At 43.0% G+C, this 24,943-nt stretch overlaps 1 protein-coding gene across 9 annotated transcripts in view; it reads left to right on the top strand.

Annotated features, from left to right (window-relative positions):
- MED12L (mediator complex subunit 12L) overlaps positions 1-24,943 on the top strand; it is a 348,149-nt gene that overhangs the window by 300,641 nt on the left and 22,565 nt on the right. Inside the window, exon 39 of one of the 9 annotated variants that reach the window (XM_075937729.1) lies at positions 17,191-17,241. The exons of the other annotated variants lie outside the window; for them this stretch is intronic. Within the exon in view, the coding sequence (XP_075793844.1) occupies positions 17,191-17,241 (51 nt within the window). The remainder of the gene's footprint in view (positions 1-17,190; positions 17,242-24,943) is intronic. 9 annotated transcript variants of the gene reach the window in all.

Consider the following 24,943-nt stretch of genomic DNA (forward strand, 5'->3'; position numbering starts at 1 on the left):
TTAATATTACAGTGCACTTTAGGAGAATACAACAGACTTTTTATTGTTCTTAGAGCTGCACATAATTTTAGACTGTGCCCAAATTGTCTCAAGGTGAGAATCTCAGAAAGCTTTTCACATTCATGCTGCATGAATCCAGGACATTGCCAGACTGGGAAAACCAAATTTGCTCAGTTTCTGCTCTTTATTGACAATGTTAATTACATTTTAATAATCCCAGTATTTCCAGGGGAGACATTGAGACACACACCAGTGTTTGTCTCTGTCTGTCTGACACTCACATTCACACTCTCTCTCACACGCACACACATACTCTAAAATTGATGGTGTTTCGCTTGCTAACTCACTTCATAGAATATAATGAACAAATGTTTTACACCAGACTACACTTACAAGCTATGTAAGTATGTGGGAGGTGCATGACTTAAACCTAGTTTTCTGGAGATTGCTGCAGATCCCTCCTAAAGCCTGATGCCTTTAATCAGAGCTAATGAACAGTTTTTATAAATAAGACTGGCTTCCAAATCCCTGTTACAAAAAAAAAATCGTAAATAAAACTTGAGTGATTTGTTGCTCTGCCCTTGCACATCTTGCCCTTAGTGTTGACTGTGTTTTCAAATCTTTCAAAATCTGCTTCTTGGACACGTTTAAAACAAAAACTTAAGCTTTCCAGTAAGGAAATCCTTGGCACCAAGAAATATAGAGTTGAGCTTGAACCATAGTTTTTATTGGCTTATTGCTCCTAGGGAGTAGTTGGGGTGTTTGTTTGTTTTTAAATTTTCTAGGAAATATGTTCTTGCTAATCTGCTTTTGTAAAATGATATGTTTGTCATTTCATGCAAGTGACTGTGGATGTGTCATTCTTGGCCCAGAATAATGGATGAACAGCAGCTCCTGACGTGCAAGATGCACACTAAAAACATAAATGGAAAAACAAATAAAATAAGACAACTCAGTTAATGAGTTAATTCTATTGTTTTCCCAGCTTATGCTGTAATTTCATTGTCAATTTAAAATGATGCTTATTATATGTGGTATCCATTTGTGAGTAAAATTTGCTGAAGAATTTTGTTTCCCTAAGAATAAGGGCTTCTCTCATCTTCAGGGCAGGGGGCTGGCAGTGGTGTGTGTGCGTGTGCGTGTGTGCACAGGTGTCAGGGTGGGGGGTTGAGGAGGGGCTCAGGGCAGGGGTGGAGGTGCAGGAATCAGACCAGGGGTTGGGAGAGAGGGGAAATTCAGGGGAAAGGGAAGGGGCTCACAGCAGGGGTGTGGGTGGCTGCTGGCTTGTCTTCAGGGTTGGGGGGCCATGTATGCTGCCCCACACTTTCTCCAGGGGCTGGCCCAGGGTGGAGCAGCTGTGCATCCTGCCCTCTGGCTTGTCCCCAGAGGTTGAGGTGGGGGGCCCAGGGCAGGGCTTTCTCCTTTGCCCCTCCCCTGGCTCAGGCCAGGGAACCCGGCAGGGCTTTCTCCCTCCCTTCTCCCCATCCAGGGGGATCAGCGGAGCTCTGTCCCTCTCCTAGTATGTCACTGAGGCCAAAAGTGGCAGGGAGGGGTTTGGAGCAGGGGGGGCATTTACCCAGTCTGGTGTCCGGCGAGATGGCAAGCCTCATCTCCAGCTGGCCACTCTCTTGGCACTGTGGCTGCCCCAGTGGTCACTCTGCAGGATAGCTGTCCCCATGAGCTCACTGCCTCCAGTGATTACTTTGCAGTATTGCTGTCCTTCAATCAGGCCCCTCACTTTCCATGTTATGGAAAACAATCCCATTTCAGGCATATCCTATTTTCCAGGCATAACCAAACCCTGACCTTGCTTTAAGTTAGGATAAGAGGAAACTGTATACCAAATTTGGTAGTCCTAGCTGTTGGAGGAGTTCTTGAACAAACAGACTCACAGACAGATGGACAGACCAGCAAAAATGCACATTTCTAAAATATATGGATAGAAAGACGTGTTGAGAATGGGGAGGACAGACTCCATTTAACTGTGGTAGATTCCTTGTAAAACTAGATCAGCAAGATGTTTATTTTGTTAGAACAATGACATTCACTACACTTCCATTTCTCAAGAACTTATCACTTTTCTCCATACCTGAATGTAAAGTTTATGAAAAGTGCTGAATGAACTGTCCTGCAGACACCTGTCTTCCATTTATTCCCAGAGTGAATGCAACCCTGTTTGCAGAACTGCATACTTCTCCAGCTCAATGTTTATATACAGATATTGGTAGATTCCTGCCTGCGTGTCAACCAAATATAGAATTACCAGCACTTCAGAGTTTTATTTTACTGAATTTTATAAATAAAATGTAAATGATGTCAAACATAAACTACTTGTCTTCACTTTTAAGGCCATTTTGGCCTATCTCCATGCTATGTATCATCCGTATGCTATCACGCTGTTGACTTCTGCCAAAGATGCCTGTCTTGATTGCCCATTTGTCAAATTTTCCAACAAGTTCTTACATGCTTTGTCCCGTGCTGTAAACATCCATAAAGCTATCTCATTGTCCTCCTTCAAATCCCTTCTTCAACCACTCCTTGGCTGCGAAGCCTACAAAAATCTTGACCCTGATTAGAAAGCTGGTATGCTAAACCACCTGCTAAGTACATTGTCCATAATCCTCTCATTACCTTGTACTTTTCCCATATGTCTGTCTCTTCATTAACTCTTGAAAGTCCTGTAGGACAGGGATTTTCTTATAAAGGGGCTAGTACAATGGGGTCCTTATCACTCTTTTGGAACCCAGGAGTGCTGCTATACTAATAGTAAATAATGATGACACAACTTCCTATGTACTCACCTGTACTTCTCAGATGGAAGGAGAAGAAATTCCTGCATTGTTGTAGTTTCTTCCTTGAGGATTTTTCTTTCCTTGTGTGTGTCTTCCTTCAGAATGAGGGAAGTTACTAGCATTTGGAACTCATTTAGTTCTTGTGGTACAAATGCTGTTGATTTTTTTGACACAAATACCCATAACCAAATACTGCTGGGGCTAAGTGCTACTCCTCCACAGGGTCAGGAAATTCTCTTCCTCTCTTTTGACACTGAAGAGGGGTTGACTGCAGAAAACTGTATGAGTCTCAAGATCCAAACAGCTCTTAGGACACCCACAAGCTGTTGGGGGATTTGTGTGGGCTTTTTCCAGCACCATGACAGACATGGGAAACTTGCCTATATTATAAAAATGTGTTGTTCGACACAAGTGCTGATTGTGACTTAGTGATCAGTGTAGAACACATGAGCCTGTCTACATGTTTTGTTAGTCTATAAAGTGCTACCAGACCATTTGTTATTTTTAAAGTTTATCCTGTACAGACTAAATTGGATACCCTCTGAAGCTTCCAGATACTACTGTGAAGCATGGTGGTACACAATGTATAATGAGAGAACCTGTGACCGCCAACCTGATATAACCCTACTGGACTTGCCAGTAGACAAAGCCAAGGAGGATATGGGAGGGTTTGCAGCTGTGTAGGAGATGCTGCTCAGCTGACCAGCGGGAACTGCTGGGCTGCTTTCCATTTGAAATCTACCCACATCCTGGGGGAGTCACAGAGAGCAGCTGTTCCTTGGTTTCTTTGCACTATTATGAACAGCAGAGAGTAGTGAGCGAGTCTCTGACATTTCATTATTGTAGCACCTAGAGACCAGATCTCTGTTGTGCTAGGTGCATGGTCCCCTGCCCCCAGACCCTGATCGGTCTGGGAACAGGGGAAGTGTGTGAGGTCACCTCCCCCCCATCAGTGACGCATGGTGCCTAGAGTGAACTGTCAGCTGTTCAAAACAGCTGGTGGTTCCCTCTAGGCACTGCATGGCCCTGGCAGGGCAGAGGCAAGGACGGGGGTGGGAGGGGCGGGAGTGAGACTCTTTGTGTGCACCCCCGCCCTCAGGCCCTGATTGGTCTAGGGATGGAGGAGCGTGGGACATCTCCCCTCCCTCCCACCAGGGCTTGGCCGTGCCTAAAGGGAACAGCCCCTTCCCACTTGAGGCTCCTCCGCTGCGGGAGTGTCCCACAACCACTGCCAAAACTTGTGACATGGCCTCCCCCTGCAAAAATTATTGCTCACTCTAGCAAATACCAGCAAAAAATAATAAGTGTAATCTAATGTGGTAATGAATCCATTTAAGGTACATCAACACACCCCAGACTGAAATCAATGTGAGAGTATCCATATATGTGTTTCATACTGACTTCCCTAAATTAGCGTTTAAACCTTTTAGTTAAACCCTGTGCAGCTTTATGTGTAGACAAGACTTTCACCTCTTGCAAGAGGCTGTTATACAGATATTTGGGTTAGCCACTGCCAAGATGCTGTGTAATGCCTAGGCCCAGAAGGCACTCTTGGTAGTTTCCTGGCATTGTTATCAGTGATTGAGGGTAGGTCTACACAGCAGGGCTAAAGCTGATATAAGCTGTGAAACTTGAGCTAAGTCAATAGTGTAGCTTAAGTCAAAATAGCTTATTTTGGCTTTTGGCACTGTCTACGCAGCAGGAAGTCCAAGGAAGAGCACTCTTCCTCCACCTTCCCTTATTTCTTGTAAAATGCGGGTTACAGGTGTCGGAGTAAGAAGTCTTCCAGCTCGACAGTATTTTGAAATAACTGCTTGTAGTTTAGACACAAACAATGTTATTTCAGAAAAACAAAAGTTATTCTGAAATAACACTGCTGTGTAGACATAACCTTAGGGCTTGTGTAGACTACGCCAAAGTTCCGAAAGAGGATATGCAAATTCCAAGGATTTCCATATCATCTTCCGGTCTCACTTTCAAAAGCGGAGTAGTTGGGACACTTTTTTTGGCACCCCCCCCATTTTTTGAAAAATTGCATAAACCTAATTTTTTGAGGAAGAGCGGCTTTTCGAAAAAGGGGAGGGAGGCTTGCCAAAAAAACCACATCCCGACTACTTTCACTTTTGAAAGCTCCACTTCTGAAAGTGAGATCGAAAAAAGATATGCAAATTCCCGCAGAATTTGCATATCCTCTTTCGGAACTTCGATGTAGTCTAGACGAGCCCTAAATGGCCTACTGATAGTACAGGCAGTCCCCGAGTTACGCGGATCCGACTTATGTCGGATCCGCAGTTACGAACGGGGATTTTCTCACCCCGGAGGACTGGAGCGGTGGGACGCCTGGTCCTGCCGCCCGCCTCCTCCGGGGCGAGAAAAACTGCTCCCCGTCTCCCTGGTCTGCTGGGGGAGCCAGCAGACCAGGGAGACGCTGAGCAAAGTGGTGGAGGACCCGGGGCCGGACCCGCAGCACTTCCAGCTGATCTGGAAGCGCCGCAGTCCGGCCCGGGTCCTGCGCCGCTTTGCTCCGCGTCTCCCTGGTCTGCTGGGGGGGGACGCAGCTAGTGCCCCCCCCCCCAGCAGACCAGAGAGATGTGGAGCAAAGCCCGGGGCCTGTGGTAGAGCAGGTGGGGCGCTGCCGGTTGGTCCCGCAGCACCGCTCCTTGGCGCTACTGGACCAACCCGGCAGCACCCCAGCTGCTCTGCCCCAGGAGTCCTGATTCAGCCGCTGCTGATCAGTTTCAGCAGTGGCTGAATCAGGACGCCTGGGGCAGAGCAGCTGGGGTGCTGCTGGGTTGGTCCAGTAGCGCCAAGGAGCGGCCACGCTACTGGACCAACCCAGCAGCACCCGAGCTGCTCTGCCCCAGGCGTCCCCAAGTTAGCCGCTGCTGAAACTGACCAGCGGCTGACTACAGGAAGTTGAATCTGTATGTAAGTCAGAACTGGTGTCCAGATTCAGCCACTGTTGAAACTGATCAGTTTCAGCAGCGGCTGAATCTGGATGCCAGTTCCGACTTACATACAGATTTAACTTAAGAACAAACCTACAGTCCCTATCTTGTATGCAACCCGGGGACTGCCTGTATTTGTAGCTGTGTCTATACTACACACATTAACAAAATATTCCCTCATTACTAACACCATGTGACCTGCTTCAGTGGTGCCAGTGATAGTATAGAAAAGGCTCCTCTCTCTGCTGGTGTTTTCAATATCACATAGTTTAGATCAGCTTTGCCTAGGGTTTAATACAGTGTTTCTTAAACTGCGTTCCAGGGCACACCAGTGTGCCGTGGAGAACACTAGAGTTCAAAATGGCTGCCCTTAAAGGGGCAGGTGATGTTTATTTTTGCTCAATAGCTTTCCCCCAAACCTTTTTTTTTTCCTCAACAAGAAATCCTTGGTGTTCTTTATTTAAAAAAATGATTGGTCTTCCTCAGTCTTAAAAAGTTTAAGAAACACTGGTTTAATACATGGTGGAGTTGCATTTGTGTTAATAGCTGTGGATAATTTGTTGTCAAATCAAGAGTAAATAAGCACTTTTAAAGTATAAGTTGTTTTCACAGGCTTTCCAGGCACGTGTTATAGTATAACCAGAAATTCTTATGACATCTCTGCAGCCTTTTCCTCTGTACTTCAAACACAGTAGTGCAATTGAAATATTTGCAAGCTTTACCTAAATGAATAGACATGTTCACTTTAGCATTTGAAGTATTTCTTTTTATTTCCCTGGACTTAGAATAGGAAATACCTTGAAAACTGGAAGAAGAAGAAGAAAAGTTAGCCCATGCAAATCTTCTCTTTCTTTGAATCATTTGGCAAGTCTGAGGTACCATCATCATGAGCTGTCTTTTAAAAAAAAAAGAGTGGCGAAGCAAAGAGGGTTTCTTAAATATTTTTCTGTATATAGCGGCCATCTGGAAAATTGGAGATGTTACTCACTGATGTAATTAGCACTGTGTATTTCAGAAAACATCCATAGTATGCAGTTCTTAGGATCCCCTAGATTCTTGTAAATAAATCCAGAAGAAACCAGCACTTTTGATCTGGTGGGATTGTAAATACCATTCTATTAAAAACTTTTAGCTATAGAGTAAATACCATTCTCTACTTTAAAACTATTATTTGTTCCCCTGATTTCAAAGATTACATATAGAATAAAAGGGTATTGTGAATTACAAGGCATGCTATAGGAGTTTATAGATGAGAATTCCTGTACAGAAACTTGTAACAATGTTAAGTTTAATTAGCACCTTAAAATGCCAGTAAGCAATTTTTAGTATTCCTGAAGGAAAAAATTTCTGATGTTAAATACAAATAGGCAGTATAAAGATTTTTGTTTAGTTGGGAAAAAGTATGTCATGTATTCTTCTATTAATTTTATTGTGTAAGGAAGAAAGAAGGATTACTATATAGTGATTGCAGTAGACATTTTGAAGTTGTTTTTGTGTTATTTTGGTGAATGAATTTCCTAACTTGTAATAAGGAAAGTGCAATGATTTAAATGACAGTAAAATTAGTAAAAGCGGCAAAGAGTCCTGTGGCACGTTATAGACTAACCGAAGTGTTGGAGCATAAGCTTTCGTGGGCAAAGACCCACTTCGTCAGATGCATGAAGTGGGTCTTTGCCCACGAAAGCTTATGCTCCAACACTTCGGTTAGTCTGTAAGGTGCCACAGGACTCCTCACCACTTTTGCAGATTCAGACTAACACGGCTACCCCTCTGATAGTAAAATTAGTTGATATTTTTATTATCAATAAAATAGTAGGTTTCTTTTCTCTGTTTTCTGCAATGTATAATCTAGATTGTTTTAAAATAAGATACCTTAAGATATAAATAAGTCACATTATGACCAAAGTTACTTTAGTATAATGCCAGAGTAATGCTACTGATTGCAGTACGGCTACTTTGAAATGATGAACCTAGTTGTACCAGAGTTGTATTCTAAAGTTACAGCAGAATCTAGCACCCTTCCTTTATTAAAAGCAATCAGTTTCTGAAGCAAAACATGTATTTTACTATTTGCGATTAAGATTGTGTCCATCTGCTTTAATGTAGTAAATTACTATGGTGCTGATTCTGGAATGTTCTGTAGGTTTATTGGTAAGTGTAAAGATTAAGTGAAGGAAACAATGAATTACAAATAGGGGTCCAGTCTGAGATGCACAATGAGAGTTGAAGTACAGTTAGGTATTTGTGTTGGGAGAATCACAAGATAACCAGTCAGGGTAGCCGATGAATAAATATAGCCCTTGAGTATGATAATGTATCTATGCATTTAGGAGGTTGTGATTGAGATCTAAATTCCTTATAGATGTATTTGCTACTAAAGAAATTCTTTGTTTTGTCTTATCAGTATTCTTACAATTAGTAAGATAATGTTAACCATATTTTTTTTATTTCCAGGAGATGTGATGTCTCTGTGTCAGTTACAAATCAAAATTAACTACTTGTGATGACTTAGAGGTTATGTTTCTCCTAGTCCTAGAACATCAAATATTTGTTTTTATTAGAGCCGCATGATCATGCAAAACATATTACAGAAGTCAGTTCACAGGTTTAACATTTGCGCCTTTTCCATATTTTTGTTTTAAGGAACATGTAGAATAGGCATATTCTTCTAGTGTCAGAGTACACTTATTTTAATGAGAACATTTAAAATATCAGACTTCGATTCTTATCTGCTTTGTTTCAACTACCCAATCTTCAGATACTTACTGATTCCGTCTAGCTCTCTGTCTCCCACCCCCCTTTCTTTTTTTCCCTCCCCCCTACCCTTCCTCTCTCCTATTAATTTTGGTTGTGCACATCCTAAACTCATAACTCCGGTCATCTGAATAATAGAATCATAGAATACTAGGACTGGAAGGGACCTCAAGAAGTCATCGAGTCCAGTCCCCTGCCCTCATGGCAGACCAAGTACTGACTAGACCATCTCTGATAGACATTTATCTAACCTACTCTTAAATATTTCCAGAGATGGAGATTCCACAATCTCCCTGGGCAATTTATTCCAGTGTTTGACTATCCTGACAGTTAGGAACTTTTTCCTAATGTCCAACCTAAATCTCCCTTGCTGCAGTTTAAGCTCATTGCTTCTTGTTCTATCCTCAGAGGCCAAGATGAACAAGTTTTCTCCCTCCTCCTCATGACACCCTTTTAGATACCTGAAAACTGCTATTATGTCCCCCCTCAATCTTCTCTTTTCTAAACTAAACAAACCCAATTCTTTCAGCCTTCCTTCATAGCTCATGTTCTCTAGACCTTTAATCATTCTTGTTGCTCTTCTCTGCACCCTCTCCAGTTTCTCCACATCTTTCTTGAAATGCGGTGCCCAGAACTGGACACAATATTCCAACCGAGGCCTAACCTTCTCGTGTCTTGCTCACAATGTACCTGTTAATGCATCCCAGAATCACGTTTGCTTTTTTTGAAACAGCATCACACTGCTGACTCATATTCAGCTTGTGGTCCACTATAACCCCTAGATTCCTTTCTGCCGTACTCCTTCCTAGACAGTCGCTTCCCATTCTGTATGTGTGAAACTGATTGTTCCTTCCTAAGTGGAACACTTTCCATTTGTCTTTATTAAACTTCATCCTCTTTACCTCAGACCATTTCTCCAATTTGTCCAGATCATTTTGAATTATGACCCTATCCTCCAGAGCAGTTGCAACTCCTCCCAGCTTGGTATCATCTGCTAACTTAATAAGCATACTTTCTATGCCAATATCTAAATTATTGATGAAGATATTGAAGAGAGACAGTCCCAAAACAGACCCCTGCGGAACCCCATTTATTATACCTTTCCAGCAGGATTGAGAATCATCCATAACTACTCTCTGAGTACGGTTATCCAGCCAGTTATGCACCCACCTTATAGTAGCCCCATCTAAGTTGTCTTTGCCTAGTTTATTGGTAAGAATATCATGAGGGACTGTATCAAATGCTTTACTAAAGTCTAGGTATACCACATTCACCACTTCTCCCTTATCTACAAGACTCGTTATCCTATCAAAGAAAGCTATCATATTGGTTTGACATGATTTGTTCTTTACAAATCCATGCTGGCTGTTCCCTATCTCCTTACTACCTTCCAAGTGTTTGCAAATGATTTCCTTAATTGCTTGCTTCATTATGTTCCCTGGCACAGAAGTTAAACTGACTGGTCTGTAGCTTCCTGGGTTGTTCTTATTTCCCTTTTTATAGATGGCACTATATTTGCCCTTTTCCAGTCTTCTGGAATCTCTCCTGTCTCCCATGATTTTCCAAAGATGATAGCTAGAGGCTCAGATACCTCCTCTATCAGATCCTTGAGTATTCTAGGGTGCATTTGATCAGGTCCTGGTGACTTGCAGGCATCTAACTTTTCTGAAGAAGTGGGCTATGCCCATGAAAGCTCATGATACCATCTACATGTTTTATTAATCTATGAAGTGCTACCAGACCATTTGTTGTTTAAAGTATTGTATGCTCAGGTAAAAAAAAAAGCCCTTACTTTAATTATTTAAATATGTTTTTAATTGGAAATATTTTTTTTTAGAAAAGTGTACAATTAAAAGACCTTTCTAATATGGCCAACCACAGATTTGTATTGCTTCAGCATGAGTTAGAATAGTACCAGATAAATACATAATTTGTTGATAAACGCAGTTCCTTAGATATTTTTCTGTGACGTCCATTAATAGGCTGAGCTTCAGTGAGGGGGAAAGGCTACCAGAGCTTTATAAGCCTGTGAGTCAGCGACCAGGGAGCTTGCGAGCAGGAGCAGCTAACAGGAAGTTTGGAGAGGGAGTTCTCCAGGTAAAAGAGGAGTAAATACGGGACCCTTGTGGTAAGTGGCTGTCTGGAGTGTATGTTTGTGTGTGGGGGGGGGGGGCGGTTATTTGCTGTGTGCTGAGCTTGTGTTTGTCTGGTTGGTTGATTTGTTTGAAGGAGCTTCTAAAAGGTTTGAAATCCAGAAGCATCTGTTAGTTGGCTGAGCCTCAGTCCCGGGGGGCGGGGGGGTGGAGGCGGGGGAGTTACCAGAGCTTTATAAGCCTGTGAGTCAGCGACCAGGAGCAGCTAACAGGAAGTTTGGAGAGGGAATTCAGAGGGGGAGGTTAGAGGGCACTAGTGACTTCTGACCTTCTTTAAACATAACTTTTATAATCTATATTCTAGACATTTAATAAGCCCAGTTTAGACTTAAACTTTCTCATAAGAAAAATGAAGACAGAAGCCCAGCAGCAGAGTGGGGGCTATCCTGTTTATTGCGTCGAGTGTCACATGTATGATTATCTGCCCTTTGGGCGGGTGGCGTATGTGTGCACCCATTGCAAGGAGCTCCTGACCCTCGGAGACCAAGTTTGGGCTTTGGAGGCCAGGGTGGCTGAACTGGATGAGCTAAGGGAGGTAGAGAGATATATTGATGAGAATTTCCGGGACACTGTAGTACTGTCCCACCTCCAGTCTGAGACCCCCAGTGCCCGCAAAGAGGATGAAAGTCTCAAGGGAACAGAGCATTCAATGGGAGCAGAGGGAAACCATCCCGTAGTTGGGACCCTCCTTCCAGAGGATGTTGCGGTATCCTCTCGCACTGAGGATACCTCTGAGGGGGAGGGAATGCCAGTTGTTAGGAAGAGGCAGGTATTAGTAGTGGGTGATTCGATCATTAGAAACATAGATAGTTGGGTTTGTGATGACTGGGAGAACCGTATGGTCACTTGCCTGCCTGGTGCAAAGGTTGCGGATCTCTCGAGGCATCTAGATAGACTTATGTGTAGTGCTGGGGAGGAGCCGGTGGTCGTGGTACATGTAGGTAACAATGACATAGGGAAGGGTAGGAGAGATGTCCTGGAGGCCAAATTTAGGTTGCTAGGAAAGAGACTGAAATCCAGGACCTCTATTGTGGCATTCTCAGAAATGCTTCCAATGCCATACACAGGGCCAGGTAGGCAGGCAGAGCTTCAGAGTCTCAATGCATGGGTGAGACGGTGTAGGGAAGAGAGGTTTGGCTTTATTAGGAACTGGGGACACTTTTGGGAGAGGGGGAGCCTATACAGGAAGGATGGGCTCCACCTAAACCAGGGTGGAACCAGACTGTTGGCACTAAACATTAAAAAGGCCGTAGAGCAGTTTTTTAAACTAAGAGATGGGGGAAAGCCGATTGGTGTGGAGATGCACGTAAATCGGATGGAGACTTCTCTTAGAGGAGAATCCATTGATAGAGATTCTCTAAGCTGTAGTCCGTAAGAGAGGAAGGGAGAGGACAAACCATGGGCCAGAGCAGACAAACAACCACATATAAAGGAATCTAATGCATCAGGGAAGGGCAGACAAATAAGCAGTGGCAAATTTTTAAAGTGCTTCTACAGAAATGCTAGGAGTCTGACTAATAAGATGGGTGAACTAGAGTATCTCGTATTAAAGGAGGAGATTGACACAATAGGCATCACTGAAACCTGGTGGAATGAGGAAAATCTGGGACACAATCATACCGGGATATAAAATATATCGAAAGGATAGAGCAGGCCGGGTGGGTGGCGGAGTGGCACTGTATGTGAAAGATAATGTAGAATCAAATGAAATAAAAATATTAAATGAATCAACATGTTCAATAGAATCGCTCTAGATAGTAATTCTATGCTCCAATAATAAGAAATTAGCAGTAGGGATATATTACCGACCACCCGACCAGGACACCAATACTGACATTGAAATGCTATGGGAGATTAGAGAGGCTATCAAAATAAAGAACTCTGTAATAATGGGGGATTTTAATTATCCCCATATTGACTGGGTACATATCACCTCAGGAAGAGAAGCAGAGATAAAATTTCTCAATGGCTTAAATAACTGCTTCTTGGAGCAGCTGGTACAGGAACCCAGAAGGGGAGAAGCAATTCTCGATTTAGTCCTGAGTGGAGTGCAGGATCAGGTCCAGGAAATAACCGTTACAGGACCGCTTGGTAATAGTGACCATAATATAATAACATTTAACATTCCTGTGGTGGGAAGAACACCTCAGCAGTCCAGCACTCAGGCATTTAATTTCAAAAAGGGGAATTACACAAAAATGAGGAGGTTAGTTAAACGGAAATTAAAAGGCACAATGACTAGAGCCAAATCCCTGCAAGCTGCATGGAAACTTTTTAAAGACACCATAATAGAGGCCCAACTTAAATGTATACCCCAAATTAAAAAACATAGCAAGAGACCTAAAAAAGAGTCACTGTGGCTTAACCACTATGTAAAAGAATCAGTGAGGGACAAAAAGGCATCTTTTAAGAAGTGGAAGTCCAATCCTAGTGAGATAGATAGAAAGGAACATAAACACTGTCAAATCAAGTGTAAAAATCTAATAAGAAAAGTAAAAAAAGATTTTGAGGAACGGCTAGCCAAAAACTCAAAAAGAAATAACAAAATATTTAAGTACGTTAGAAGCAGGAAGCCTGCTAAAAATCCTGTGGGTCCCCTAGACGATCGAGATATAAAAGGAGCAGTCAAGGACGATAAAGCCATTGCAGATAAACGAAATGATTTCTTTGCTTCAGTCTTCATGACTGAGGACGTTAGGGAGATTCCCAAATCTGCACCTTCTTTTGTGGGTGGTGAATCTGAGGAACTGTCCCGGATTGAAGTGTCATTAGAGGAGGTTTTGAAACAAATAGAGAAACTTAATGTCAACAAATCTCCGGGACCGGATGGCATTCATCCAAGAGTACTAAAAGAACTCAAATGGAAAATTACTAAACTATTATCTGTGGTTTGTAACCTATCCTTTAAATCGGCTTCCATACCTAATGATTGGAAGGTAGCCAACGTTACACCAAAATTTAAAAAGGGCTCTAGAGGTGATCCTGGCAATTACAGACCGGTAAGTCTAACTTCAGTAGTGGGCAAATTAGTCGAAACAATAGTAAAGAATAAAATTGTGAGGCATGTAGAAGAACATAATTTGTTGGACAAAAGTCAGCATGGTTTCTCTAAAAGGGAAATCATGGTTTACTAATCTATTAGAGTTCTTTGAAGGGGTTAACAAACATGCGGACAAGGGGGATCCAGTAAATATAGTATACTTAGATTTTCAGAAAGCCTTTGACAAGGTCCCTCACCAAAGGCTCTTGTGTGAATTACATTGCTGTGGGATAAGAGGGAAGGTCCTTTCTTGAATTGAGAACTGGTTAAAAGACAGGAAGCAAAGGGTAGGAATAAATGGTAAATTTTCAGAATGAAGAGGGGTAACTAGTGTTGTCCCCCCAAGGGTCAGTCCTGGGACCAGTCCTTTTCAACTTATTCGTAAATGATCTGGAGAAAGGGGTAAGCAGTGAGGTTGTAAAGTTTGCAGATGATACCAAACTGTTTAGGATAGTCAAGACAGAAGCAGACTGTGAGGGACTCCAAGAAGATCTCACCAAACTGAGTGATTGGACAACAAAATGGCAAATGAAATTTAATGTGGATAAGTGTAAAGTAATGCACAACAGGGAAAAATAACCCCAACTATATGTACAGTATGATGGGGTCTAATTTGGCTATGACAAATCAGGAAAGAGATCTTGGAGTTATCGTGGACAGTTCTCTGAGAACTTCCACACAGTGTGCAGCGGCGGTCAAAAAGGCAAATAGGATGCTAGGAATTATTAAGAAAGGGATAGAAAATAAGACACAGAATATCTTACTGCTCCTGTATAAAACTATGCTACGCCCATATCTTGAATACTGTGTACAGATGTGGTCTCCTCACCTCAAAAAAGATATTTTGGCCTTGGAAAGGGTTCAGAAAAGGGCAACTAAAATGATTAGAGGTTTGGAATGTGTCCCATATGAAGAGAGGTTAAAGTGACTGGGACTTTTCAGTTTAGAAAAAAAGAGTCTGAGGGGGGATATGATAGAGGTATATAAAATCATGAGTGGTGTTGAGAGGGCGCATAAAGAAAGTTATTTATTAGTTCCCATAATAGAAGAACTAGAGGACACCAACTGAAATTAATGGGTAGCAGGTTTAAAACTAATAAAAGAAAGTTGTTCTTCACACAGTGTGTAGTCAACCTGTGGAACTCCTTGCTAGAGGAGGCTGTGAAGGCTAGGACTATAACAGAGTTTAAAGAGAAGCTAGATAATTTCATGGAGGCTAGGTCCATAAAAGGCTATTAGCCAGGGGATAGAAATGGTGTCTCAGGCCTCTGTCTGTCAGAGGGTGGAGAAGGATGGCAGGAGACAAATCGCTTGATCCTTGTCTTCCGTCCACCCTCTCTGGGGCACCTGGTGCTGGCCACTGTTTGCAGACAGGCTACTGGGCTAGATGGACCTTTGATCTGAGCGAGTACGACCGTTCTTATATTCTTATTACTAAAGAGTTGTGCCTCAGGTGAAGTAATCTCATTGCTGCTAAGTAACTGGTTTCTCTGTAAGCAGCTTTTCAACTGATAATGCAAAACTACTACTTGCCCTTGAATCCCATTGATTTCAATGTGTGAAAATGCTTAGTCTGTCTCAGGTAAGCAGGCACACAACACTTTTAAGGATTTGACCTATGGAGAAGAGCAAGGAAAGTGTACACAGGTGGTATTCATATCTCTGTGACCTGCACCTCCTCCAGCTCTCATCTCCTCCCTGGCCTGTTGACGTCTCCCCTTGTGTTCACCTTCTGTGACCTGATAGCAACACCAGCTCATTGTGATTAGACACCAGGAACTCCACACCAGAAGTGGGGAACCTCCTTGTGTTTTGTCTGGGTTAGCTGCTGGCATGTCACCAGACACTGTGTGTACCTGAGCACCTACAGGCACAGTTGCTCACAGTTCCCACTGGCCACAGTTCCCACTGGAATCTGGAGGCTTCCCACTGCTGCTCTCACAATAGCCTCTCTCCTTGTAAATTCTGTTTGGGGATGTGTGCATAAAACTGTGTGTGTATGTGTGTGTGTGTGTAAGTAAATAAAGGGAAAATGGAAAGATATTCTCAGGTAAATTACAGTAATAAAAAGGGAAGGGTTGAATAGCTTACATCTCTTGAAGGTAATCCCCTTTCTTTTGAGACTAGCAGCCTCCCTTGCTCTCTGAATATCAGTTCTCCTCCTGTTTCAAGAACCTGTTTTTTCTTGGTCAGTTTGCATGTTCAGATGTACCTTTCCTAATCCAATATTCAGGGTAGCCAAAACCATGTTGGACTCAGGATGTTAGAGAGGGAAGGAAAGTGCGGTTATATCTTTTATTGGACCAACTTTGGTGGTTATATTAAACAAACTGTTGCACCTTGCATTTACCTATGTCACTTGGAGTACCTTTACCTGAGGAAGAGCCATAGAGATGTAGTTTGACAGTTTGTCTTTCTAACAAACAGAAGTTGGCCCAATGAAAATTATTTCCTAATCCAGGACAGTTGATCCCAATTTCCAAACCAGAGACTCCCCTTTATCTGTGCAAGCAATAGTGTTTGGGAACTTGAGCATTCTCTTAGGCTGTCTACACTACTAGGTTTTTTCGGCAGAAGATATGCAAATCACACTCATTTGCATATCTTCTGCCGATCCTTTTTGCGGACGAGGTGTTGCCGCTAAAAAGCCCCCTGTAGATGCGGCAGTTTGTCAGAAAAAAAACCTTTTGCGCAAGATCCTGTAAACCTCATTTTTTGAGGAATAAGGGATCTTGCGCAAAAGGGGTTTTTTTTCCAACAAATGGCCCTGTCTGCAGGGCTTTTTAGTGGCAAAACCTCTTCCACAAAAAGGATCAGCAGAATATACGCTGAGTGCGATTTGCATATCTTCTGTCGAAAAAAAACTGGCCGTGTAGACATAGCCTGAGAGGTGGACTGTTGAGGACATGTTGTTGTTAATAATAGCTTTGTTTCAGTGACCACATTTCACAGAGCATGTTGTCTGGTGGTGTCTAGCTTTGGCCAAGCCTGTTAAGATCTTCCAGGCAATTTTTCCCCTCTTTTGCCAAGAAATGAGAGTTCTGGTCAGGTCTCAGACCTTCTGTGATACTATGAAGCTTTTTACTCTTAAACTCATTTATTGTAAATAGCTTATGCAAAACTGAAACACGAGATACATTTGAAATCATTTGTCTTGGATCATATTTATCAGAGTCTTCTTCAAATAGCAAAAAGATTAAAAATAAAAGTGTATAAAATATCTGATACTAAGTCTCCAAAGAGAAGACATTTGGTAAGTGGATTGTGTTACTGCTGATGGTAGAGATATAGGTAAAGTAATAATTATTTCTAAGACATAGGAAAGAACGTCACTAGTCTTTGGTCATCAGTGCAATAGCCATATTATAAAGATTATTATGTAAACTGAAATAATTCACGTACAATATATTGTTTGGATTAAGGGAACATCTTTGTTGATGAACCAAAGCTAATATTTATTCTCTATGTTGTTTGCCATTTTCTCGCTTGTCCTTTTTCTTTAGGATGTCTGTAACACTGCCGTAGGTCTTCAAGAAGGCTTTGACAACATAATGGTAACCACCTGCTGTCTTCAACCCTTTTTTCTCCTTTTGCACAAACATGCATTTCTTTCAATGCACAATTTGCTATAAATGAGAACGATATGCTTTGAGCTCCCCTGTTACTCAGAATGTGTTCATGTGTGTAGATTACATATACACTTGCACACGTGGAGTATTTCCTTATGACAAATGTTTCCAGTAACTTTTTTCATTCATTTATTATTTTCCCGTTTTAAATACTTTTTGTTCTTAAAGATTAGAATAAAGAAGAGATGTTTCTGATGTCAAATGCATCTAAGCATGATCCATATAGTCACATACTGCCCATAACTTCATGCCGATTGTTGGATATGCTCCCATTTTTACCTTCCTGTGCCTCCCTTATTTGAGCTTCTATTATGACAGGTTTAATCATGTAATAAAATGAAATTTATGGGATTCTGCAACAGTGTTTCCACTACTGCTCCATGGACTGACTGACTGATGAGCTGTAAAAGTAGTGTGGCCAACATGCTTCTCAGCACCCTTTTTCATGCTATCTGGCGTTCCAAAGAAGCACTTAATTTCATTCAGATTGTGGGCATTGGCCTGCTCCTGCTCCTGCTTAAGTGCATGGTAGTTTTTCCATTTCATTTATGGAAGCAAAGTTTTCTCTTGTTCCATTGTATTTGGAGGCACCCTCCAAAAAGCTTGTCTTGGAGCCCATGAAGGCATGGCCTGAGCTCTGCACCCCTTGTCCTACTGAGCCATCTCAGAAAGCAGGTTTTATTATAAATATATTTTAGATTTTAAGTCAAGTAAAAAACTATCATCATAGCATGTTGATGTATGAATATTGGGATGTAACCCCTTATCCCAGTTTCAAATCCCAGAGGCAAATGTTTTATGATCTGTAGGTAGCATATTTTAATTTTTGTATTAATATAGGTAAAGTTTTTATCAGAAATTGGAGAAAATGATATACATTTTCTAGCTAATCTTTTATGAAAAGGGTATTTTGTCTCTGGCATGTCTATTATCCAAGGGCCAGGTTTCAATAGAGCTTAGCTCCCATTTAGGTATCAACATAAATGACCAAGTTTAAAAACAAATTATCAGCATGTTGGGTGGTCTGTTAAAGCTGAGGTCTTTTAGAAATCTGCCTATAAGTATCACAGAGAGACATTTTGAGTGCTGAGCACATTTCAAATTTGGAAAATCTGACCTAAATGGCTTCTTGATTGACATTTTGTTAGCAGACAAGGGTAAAATCCTGGCCCTGTTGACATCAATAAGAGGGGTTTTTTTCCACCCTAAATCTTTTCTTTAAAGTTTAAAAGAATTATTTAAAAATTCATTTATTACTGTGGCTTAGTGAGGTCCATACTCTAGACACTGTGTTGATGGCTTGTAAGGAATTATTGATTGGGAAAGTTATGTTTCAAAGTTGGCTGCATATCTTACTTCCTGTCCTGGTGAGCACTGTTAATGTTGTTAAAACGCTAATTGACAGAGAGAGGCAAACTAAATCCATCTTTGTAAAAATATCTGCTGGATGCTGCGATTTTAATGTTTTATATAATTGCAGTAAATATTTGTATTTACTGACTTGGCTGCAAAGGGATAGAGCGCAGTCAATAAATGATGCCTAGATTTGTACAGGGCATAGAGTGGAGTCTTTCATGTTATGGAGGTATCAAACCATGATGTTTATGGTCTAACTAAATAAGTATTAGTGTTTTGCTCTCTGTTTCCAAACACAGTTTTTGTTGCCAGCCTTGTTGAGGTAGCTCAGGCTGCTTAAATGATCTATGCTAATTCTGTTGCCTTACTATAAAAGATAATGTATGACCAGACAGTTGCAGCGAGCTTTGATGTATTTTATTTTATACATGATTGGAACAAGTTAACATTGCATTACTGTAAGCTTGCATCCACTCTCAGAAGAGCTCACTTCTGTTACGTGCATGCATGATTCCATTTCTCACCAATTAACTTGCATGCTTCTTTACTCTTTACTTAATAATGCCTGTTCTGATAACTCTTTAGAATTTATCAAAAAATAACAGAATTCTTGCTCTCACTCTAGAATTTTTCTGTGGTTGCCCGTTGCTCTAGATAAAGTTGATCTATACCCTGCCTAGCTAAGCCTTTTGTTTTAAAGTTCACTTTGCCTATGCCAGGGGTCAACAGTAAGAGTGGAATTTTGGGACAATGGGGGAGTGGAAGGGCAGCAGCCCTGTGCTTCAGAACATGGCCAGCTTTTCATCCTGTTCCCCAGAAGTTAAGGGAGTGAGGGGAAAGTACATGCCGCGGGTGTGAGAGGCATGCATAGAATGCAAGCACTTTCCCCTCACTCCCTTAGTGTCCAGGAAATGGGATGAAAAGCAAGCCCTGTCCCGGAGCACATGGCTGCTGCCCCCTTCTCTTGAAATTCCGCCCTTGATTAGCATGCAGCCCATCAAGATAATCCACTGGCAGGGCCACTGGGAGTTGCAAGGGACTGTAACCATGAACAGTCAGTGCAAACATGTTTCACAGCCTGCCCCTGATGGCCATGGGCCATCCCCTGGCTTATATCAATAGATTTATTCTGATCTCTGGCTGATAGCTCATAAATAAATTTAAAATTTGCAGTCATAAATAAAAATATGCTCTGCTTTGTAACTCATAAAACATAGTCTGCTGGGCTTCTGATTGTACCTTTTAATTCTTGAGAAAAGTCTGTATGAATTTTATGAACAATAGTAATTAAATTTGGAAGTTCCAGACTACAACTTGGTTCTGTCTGTGAAATCATTTCAGCATTTTCTTAATAAAGTAAGTAGGGCCCAGCCCCCACTGAAATTACAGAAGTGTTTCCACTGATGCCAGTGAGAGTTACAGGGCCATTAGTAAATGGGTTTTTGCATCAGTGGACAAAATTCTATTTTCCATTGACTTCCTTGGCAGTTGGATGTATTTATCACTAGAAACAATGGTGACAAAGGGCTGATATACATATTCTCAAAACACTTTTACATATTAGGTTCTGTGCCACCTGTAGAAACTTGCCCATGGGTTTCCTGAAATCCTTTTAGAAACAGTGTTACTGATTGCAGGAGGTCTTAGACTCTTGAAAACCAAATTCCTCGAAAATCCCAAATCTCTAGTTTCAAGGTTTTTTTTTTTTTTTAAAGTGCCCTTCTGTCTCAATTCTGGCATCTTTGTTTCTTTAACTGTGGTCCCTGCATTTTGTAGGACAGACAATGAGCTCCAGTTTCTGAGACTTTTTACCCAAACAAGAAGATAGCAAAGGTGAGGGGCCTCTTACCCTCCTCTGCTGAGAGCTTCAGCCCGAACCCCTTGAAAAGAATGTGGGCCTTTGGTTCAGGCCTTGAGCCCTTTCCACCATTCTGTCCCCAGGGTGCAGCACAACCAACCCCCGGTCTTCAGGGGGATGGACTTTGTCAGGCTTTCTAGCCACGCTCAATTACCCCTTCTCAAGGTGATGTCTCTGTCATGGGATTCCCTGGGTGCATCTTGGACTGAGCCCTGTGTCCCACCAACCTGGGGTAATCCCCACCCCACACAGTGTCATATTGTTGAGCTATAAATCTCAGGCAGGTGCTGCACTTACACAGATATTCTCAGGCAGGGGGCCTGAGTTACGTGAATGCTTGGCCAGTCACTCACGGACCAACAACAGAGAGGCCCCGGCCAATTCTTTCCCGGCTCCCCAGCCTTGCACCCCAGTACTGTACTGCCTTTCACAGGTCAGAAGCCTGACCAGTGTAAGTTCATTACCAAGTCCACATCTCCCTCGAGGTGGAGAAGGCACGCATCAGCCTTTGTAAAGTGCGTTGAGATTTCCCAAATCCTTCAATCCAAACATACTGTTTTAGATTAAAAAAAAAAAAAAAACAGGTTGGGCCTCCCTAGTCCAGGGACCTGAGCTGTCCTGACCCAAGGAATTTGCTGGATCAGGGGAGGTCAGCTCCCCTGTTGGCTGCTCCGCTTCAGGGCTCCTCATCCTTGGGTTCCCTACCCTGCCGTTAGTCCCACTAATACTGGCCTGGCATGGGCTCCTATGCTGCTATCCGCACACTGCCCCAAGGTCTCCCGGAGTTTCTGGTTGGGACAGCTTGGCTGTGCTGCCACACAGTGTTCCCCAGGCTTCCTGGGCTGGGGCCACCCATCCACCGCCAGCCCTACTGCCGCCGGGGGTTCCACAGCCAGGATCGCCCAGCCACAGTGTGCTGCTGCTGGAGCTGGCTCTGCTGCTGCTGGGAACTCCCTGGGCTGCCTCAGCCAGGGCCACCCGCCTTTGCCAGCCCTGCTTCGGCTGCAAGTTCCACAGCTGAGGTTCCCAGCCAGGGCTGCCCATCTGCCACCCTCCCTGCTGTGGGAGGTGTTCCTGGCTGGGCTGTCTGCCAGCGGAAGCCGCGCGGCATTTCAGGTTCCCTAGCTAGGGTCAGGATTTCCTGGCTGCCTACCCCAGCTGATGTCAGGGTTCCTTGGCTGGGAACTCCCCTGTCCACTGCCTCATCCAGCTGCTGCTGGCCCATCCAGGACTTCCCAGCTCCGTGTTCTCTTAGCTGGCTCCTGCTCCCACCTCGAGGGCTCTTTGGTCCAGCAATATTAGTGGCCCTGCCAGACCACAGATATTGCTGGACCAGAGAATCGTGGATTTGGGAGGTTCAACCTGTGTAAAGCAGACTTATTAACATAGAAAGATTGATTTTAAGTGATTATAGTAACAAGTATAGAGATCAAAGTTGGTTGCTTAAGAAACAAAAATAAATTCACAGTCTGAGTTCTGCAAACTGGTACAAACAGGTTACAAATTCTCAGCACTTGTGTCTCAACTGTTTTCTGGCCTGGGACCATCCTCCCACGTTATAAGTTTTTGTACCCCTGATGTTTCTTCCAGTGTCAACTGATGTCACTTTTTCCATAGTTTCTTCCAGCTTGCTGGAAAGGTCTATGCTTGTGATGTGGGGGGTCTAATCCATTAGGCAAGCAGTGCCCACTGTCTATATGTCCTCTCTGAGAAGTCTTCTGGGATGGCTGATGGGAGAGTGGATTTCCTTTAGTGTGTTATGAGTACATCTGGCTACTCTGTTGTTGTACCTGAAAGGCTGGTTGTGATTATTCCCAACCTCATAATATATTTCAGTAACACACATAACAAAACTTCATAACTCTACATGCAATGATAGCACATACAATCCAACATGAGAGTAATGTTCAACCGATAAACACTTTTAAAGTGATACCTCACAAGGAATACGTTGTGCAAAACGTATCATAATTATATGACAATGGTGAATACGGGGGCTCCCGAGGACTGCTTTGAAGTAGAGTGTCACAGTAGCTCTGCAGAATCCACTCAGCCCACAATAATGTCTTTACTCCCCAGATCTATTTTCCTGATGCTTTTTGTGGCAATGTCCAATTAATAGTTAAACCGTAAACCTGTTATTTACTTATTTAATTTTTGTATAGATTTACTCTCACATTTCAATAGTGTATGTAGCTTCCAACAAGATGAGTGTGAACGATAAAGGAAAAATCCCCAAGTGGCATTACTCTGTCTCCCTTATGGCTCTGAGCGTAACATTGCTTTTGGCAGTGCATTATTTTCCAGGTGAACATAAATTATGTATCATCTCCACATTGAAAAAAAACAAACAGATTTTTTGTTTTGCTTTTTGGCATTTTGATTTGTTTGGTTTTTGTTGAGGGGAGAGGGAAGTTCAATGCAAAATCTGAATGACACACTTAGGTCCTGTAATTTTATTTACCTCTGCAAATGTCAGGTGTCTTGAGTCCTTGTTCCAAAATTTTTGGTATTTAGGTGCTGGAACACTCACTGTTGCAACCTCTAAATGATTTAGGAGCCTAAATCTTATTTCAAAGGTAATTTAGTCACTTAGGGTACGTCTACACTACAGCGTTAATTCGAGTTATCTTAATTCAAAATAGTTAATTCAAATTAATGCATCTACACACAAAAACTATTTCAAAATAGCGTTTTGCTATTTCAAAATAGCGCATCCACACTGAGTGGACCCTGAACCGAAGTTGAGGCTGGCTGGAACCAGTGCTGGCAGGGCAGCAGGTTAGGACTTAGTGTGTGGAGCTGCTGCCTGAGGCTAACTGAGCTCCGTGCTTAAATGGACCCTACCCTCACCCCAGACAGACAGTTCTCAGGGTTCCCTGCTTGCTTGTCTACCTCGATGAGGGATAGCAAAGCATTCCTGCTTTGGAGTGTCCTGAGTGCCCGCGCTCGGGACACCACAGCACTCGGTCACATGGAGCCAGAGCTGCCCCTGGGCATGCTGGTGCGTCTCGTGCACTTGCTGCAGGCTGCCATCCAGGGGGTTTATCGGGGGACTGTCAGGATCCAGGAGGCCCTGCAGGAGAGTGTCCACCCCTCAGAGACTCCCCAGTCCTCCCCACCGGGGGCTCGTGCCCCATTCCTCCCTCACGTCCTTCCACTTTCCTCTCCCTAGCCCTCCTTCCTGGTGTCAAATAAAAGACACGTATGTTCAAAAATAGAAACTGGTTTATTGAACAAAACTGAAGGAAGGGGGCGGGATGAACCTCTGGGGAGACTGGGAAAAGGAGGTGGGAGAGGGGAAGAGAGAGGGTGGGAGAGGGGAGGGGGAAACCTGTGATGAGGTGGAAGGGGGAAGCAAGGGGAAGAAGGAGGAGGGGAAGCTCAGGGTTGGGGGGGTCTCACCAGACCAACTTGATTTTCATGCAAACTTGCTCCTGGGTTCGCATGTGGCCTTTGGTGGCTGGGCTGGCATCTATCCTACCATAGACGGCCACATTCCTCCGTCTAGTGCGGAGATCATGGACGTTGGGGGCATCCCCCCCAAACCTGAATAAGGTCCATGATCTCCACCCTGGACCAGGAAGGCACCCGCCTTCTCCAGTTTCTGTCAGGCTCCTGGGAGCTGGCAGACTGCTCCTGGGGAGCAGTGGAGGGCTGGCTGCCAGTGGCTTGCTGGCTCATGTTTTGGGGCCACTGGGTCAGGGGCCCTGGTGGCAACTGCTGGCTCTGGGCTGGCAGGCTTAGGGCTTTAAGGACTCGGGGCTGAGGGAGAGGAGAGGAAGTTTTCCTGGTTGTGCCCAGAGTAGCCACCAGGGCTCCCTGGGAAGGGCTGGAGGCCCCCATTTCGAATTAAGTGTCTACACAGCACTTAATTCGAAATAGCTATTTTGAATTTGGCGTTACTCCTCGTAGAATGAGGTTTACCAAATTCGAATTAAGCGTTCCGCTATTGCGAATTAATTTCGAAATAGCAGTTTGCATGTATAGAAGGTATTAAAGTTAATTCAAAATAATGGCTGTTATTTCAAAATAACTTTGCAGTGTAGACATACCCTTAGGAACTTAAACTTCATTCACTTTTGAAAAGGAGACTTAAGTTCCTAAATCAGTTAAGGGTTGCAGTGCTGAGCACAGCAACTCCTACATACTCTAAAACTCTGGCCCATACTGACTAGGATGATTGTCCAGTTCATCTGTTTGAGGCATCAGAATCACAGAAAAAGAAAAGTGTCATTGCACCTCCCAGTTTTTCACTCTCAAAACAGTCGTAGGCTGTTAAAATCTTTTAGTATTTTATTATTTATCGAGGGCATAACCACTAATGGGTTCAGATTTGAAAATTACATTGTAATGAATTCTGCTATTGTACCATTGACCTTATTTGTTTGGGTGCCTTTAGTTTGTATGGAC

The sequence above is a fragment of the Pelodiscus sinensis genome, chromosome 10 (genome assembly GCF_049634645.1).
Source record: "Pelodiscus sinensis isolate JC-2024 chromosome 10, ASM4963464v1, whole genome shotgun sequence".
NCBI lineage: Eukaryota > Metazoa > Chordata > Testudines > Trionychidae > Pelodiscus > Pelodiscus sinensis.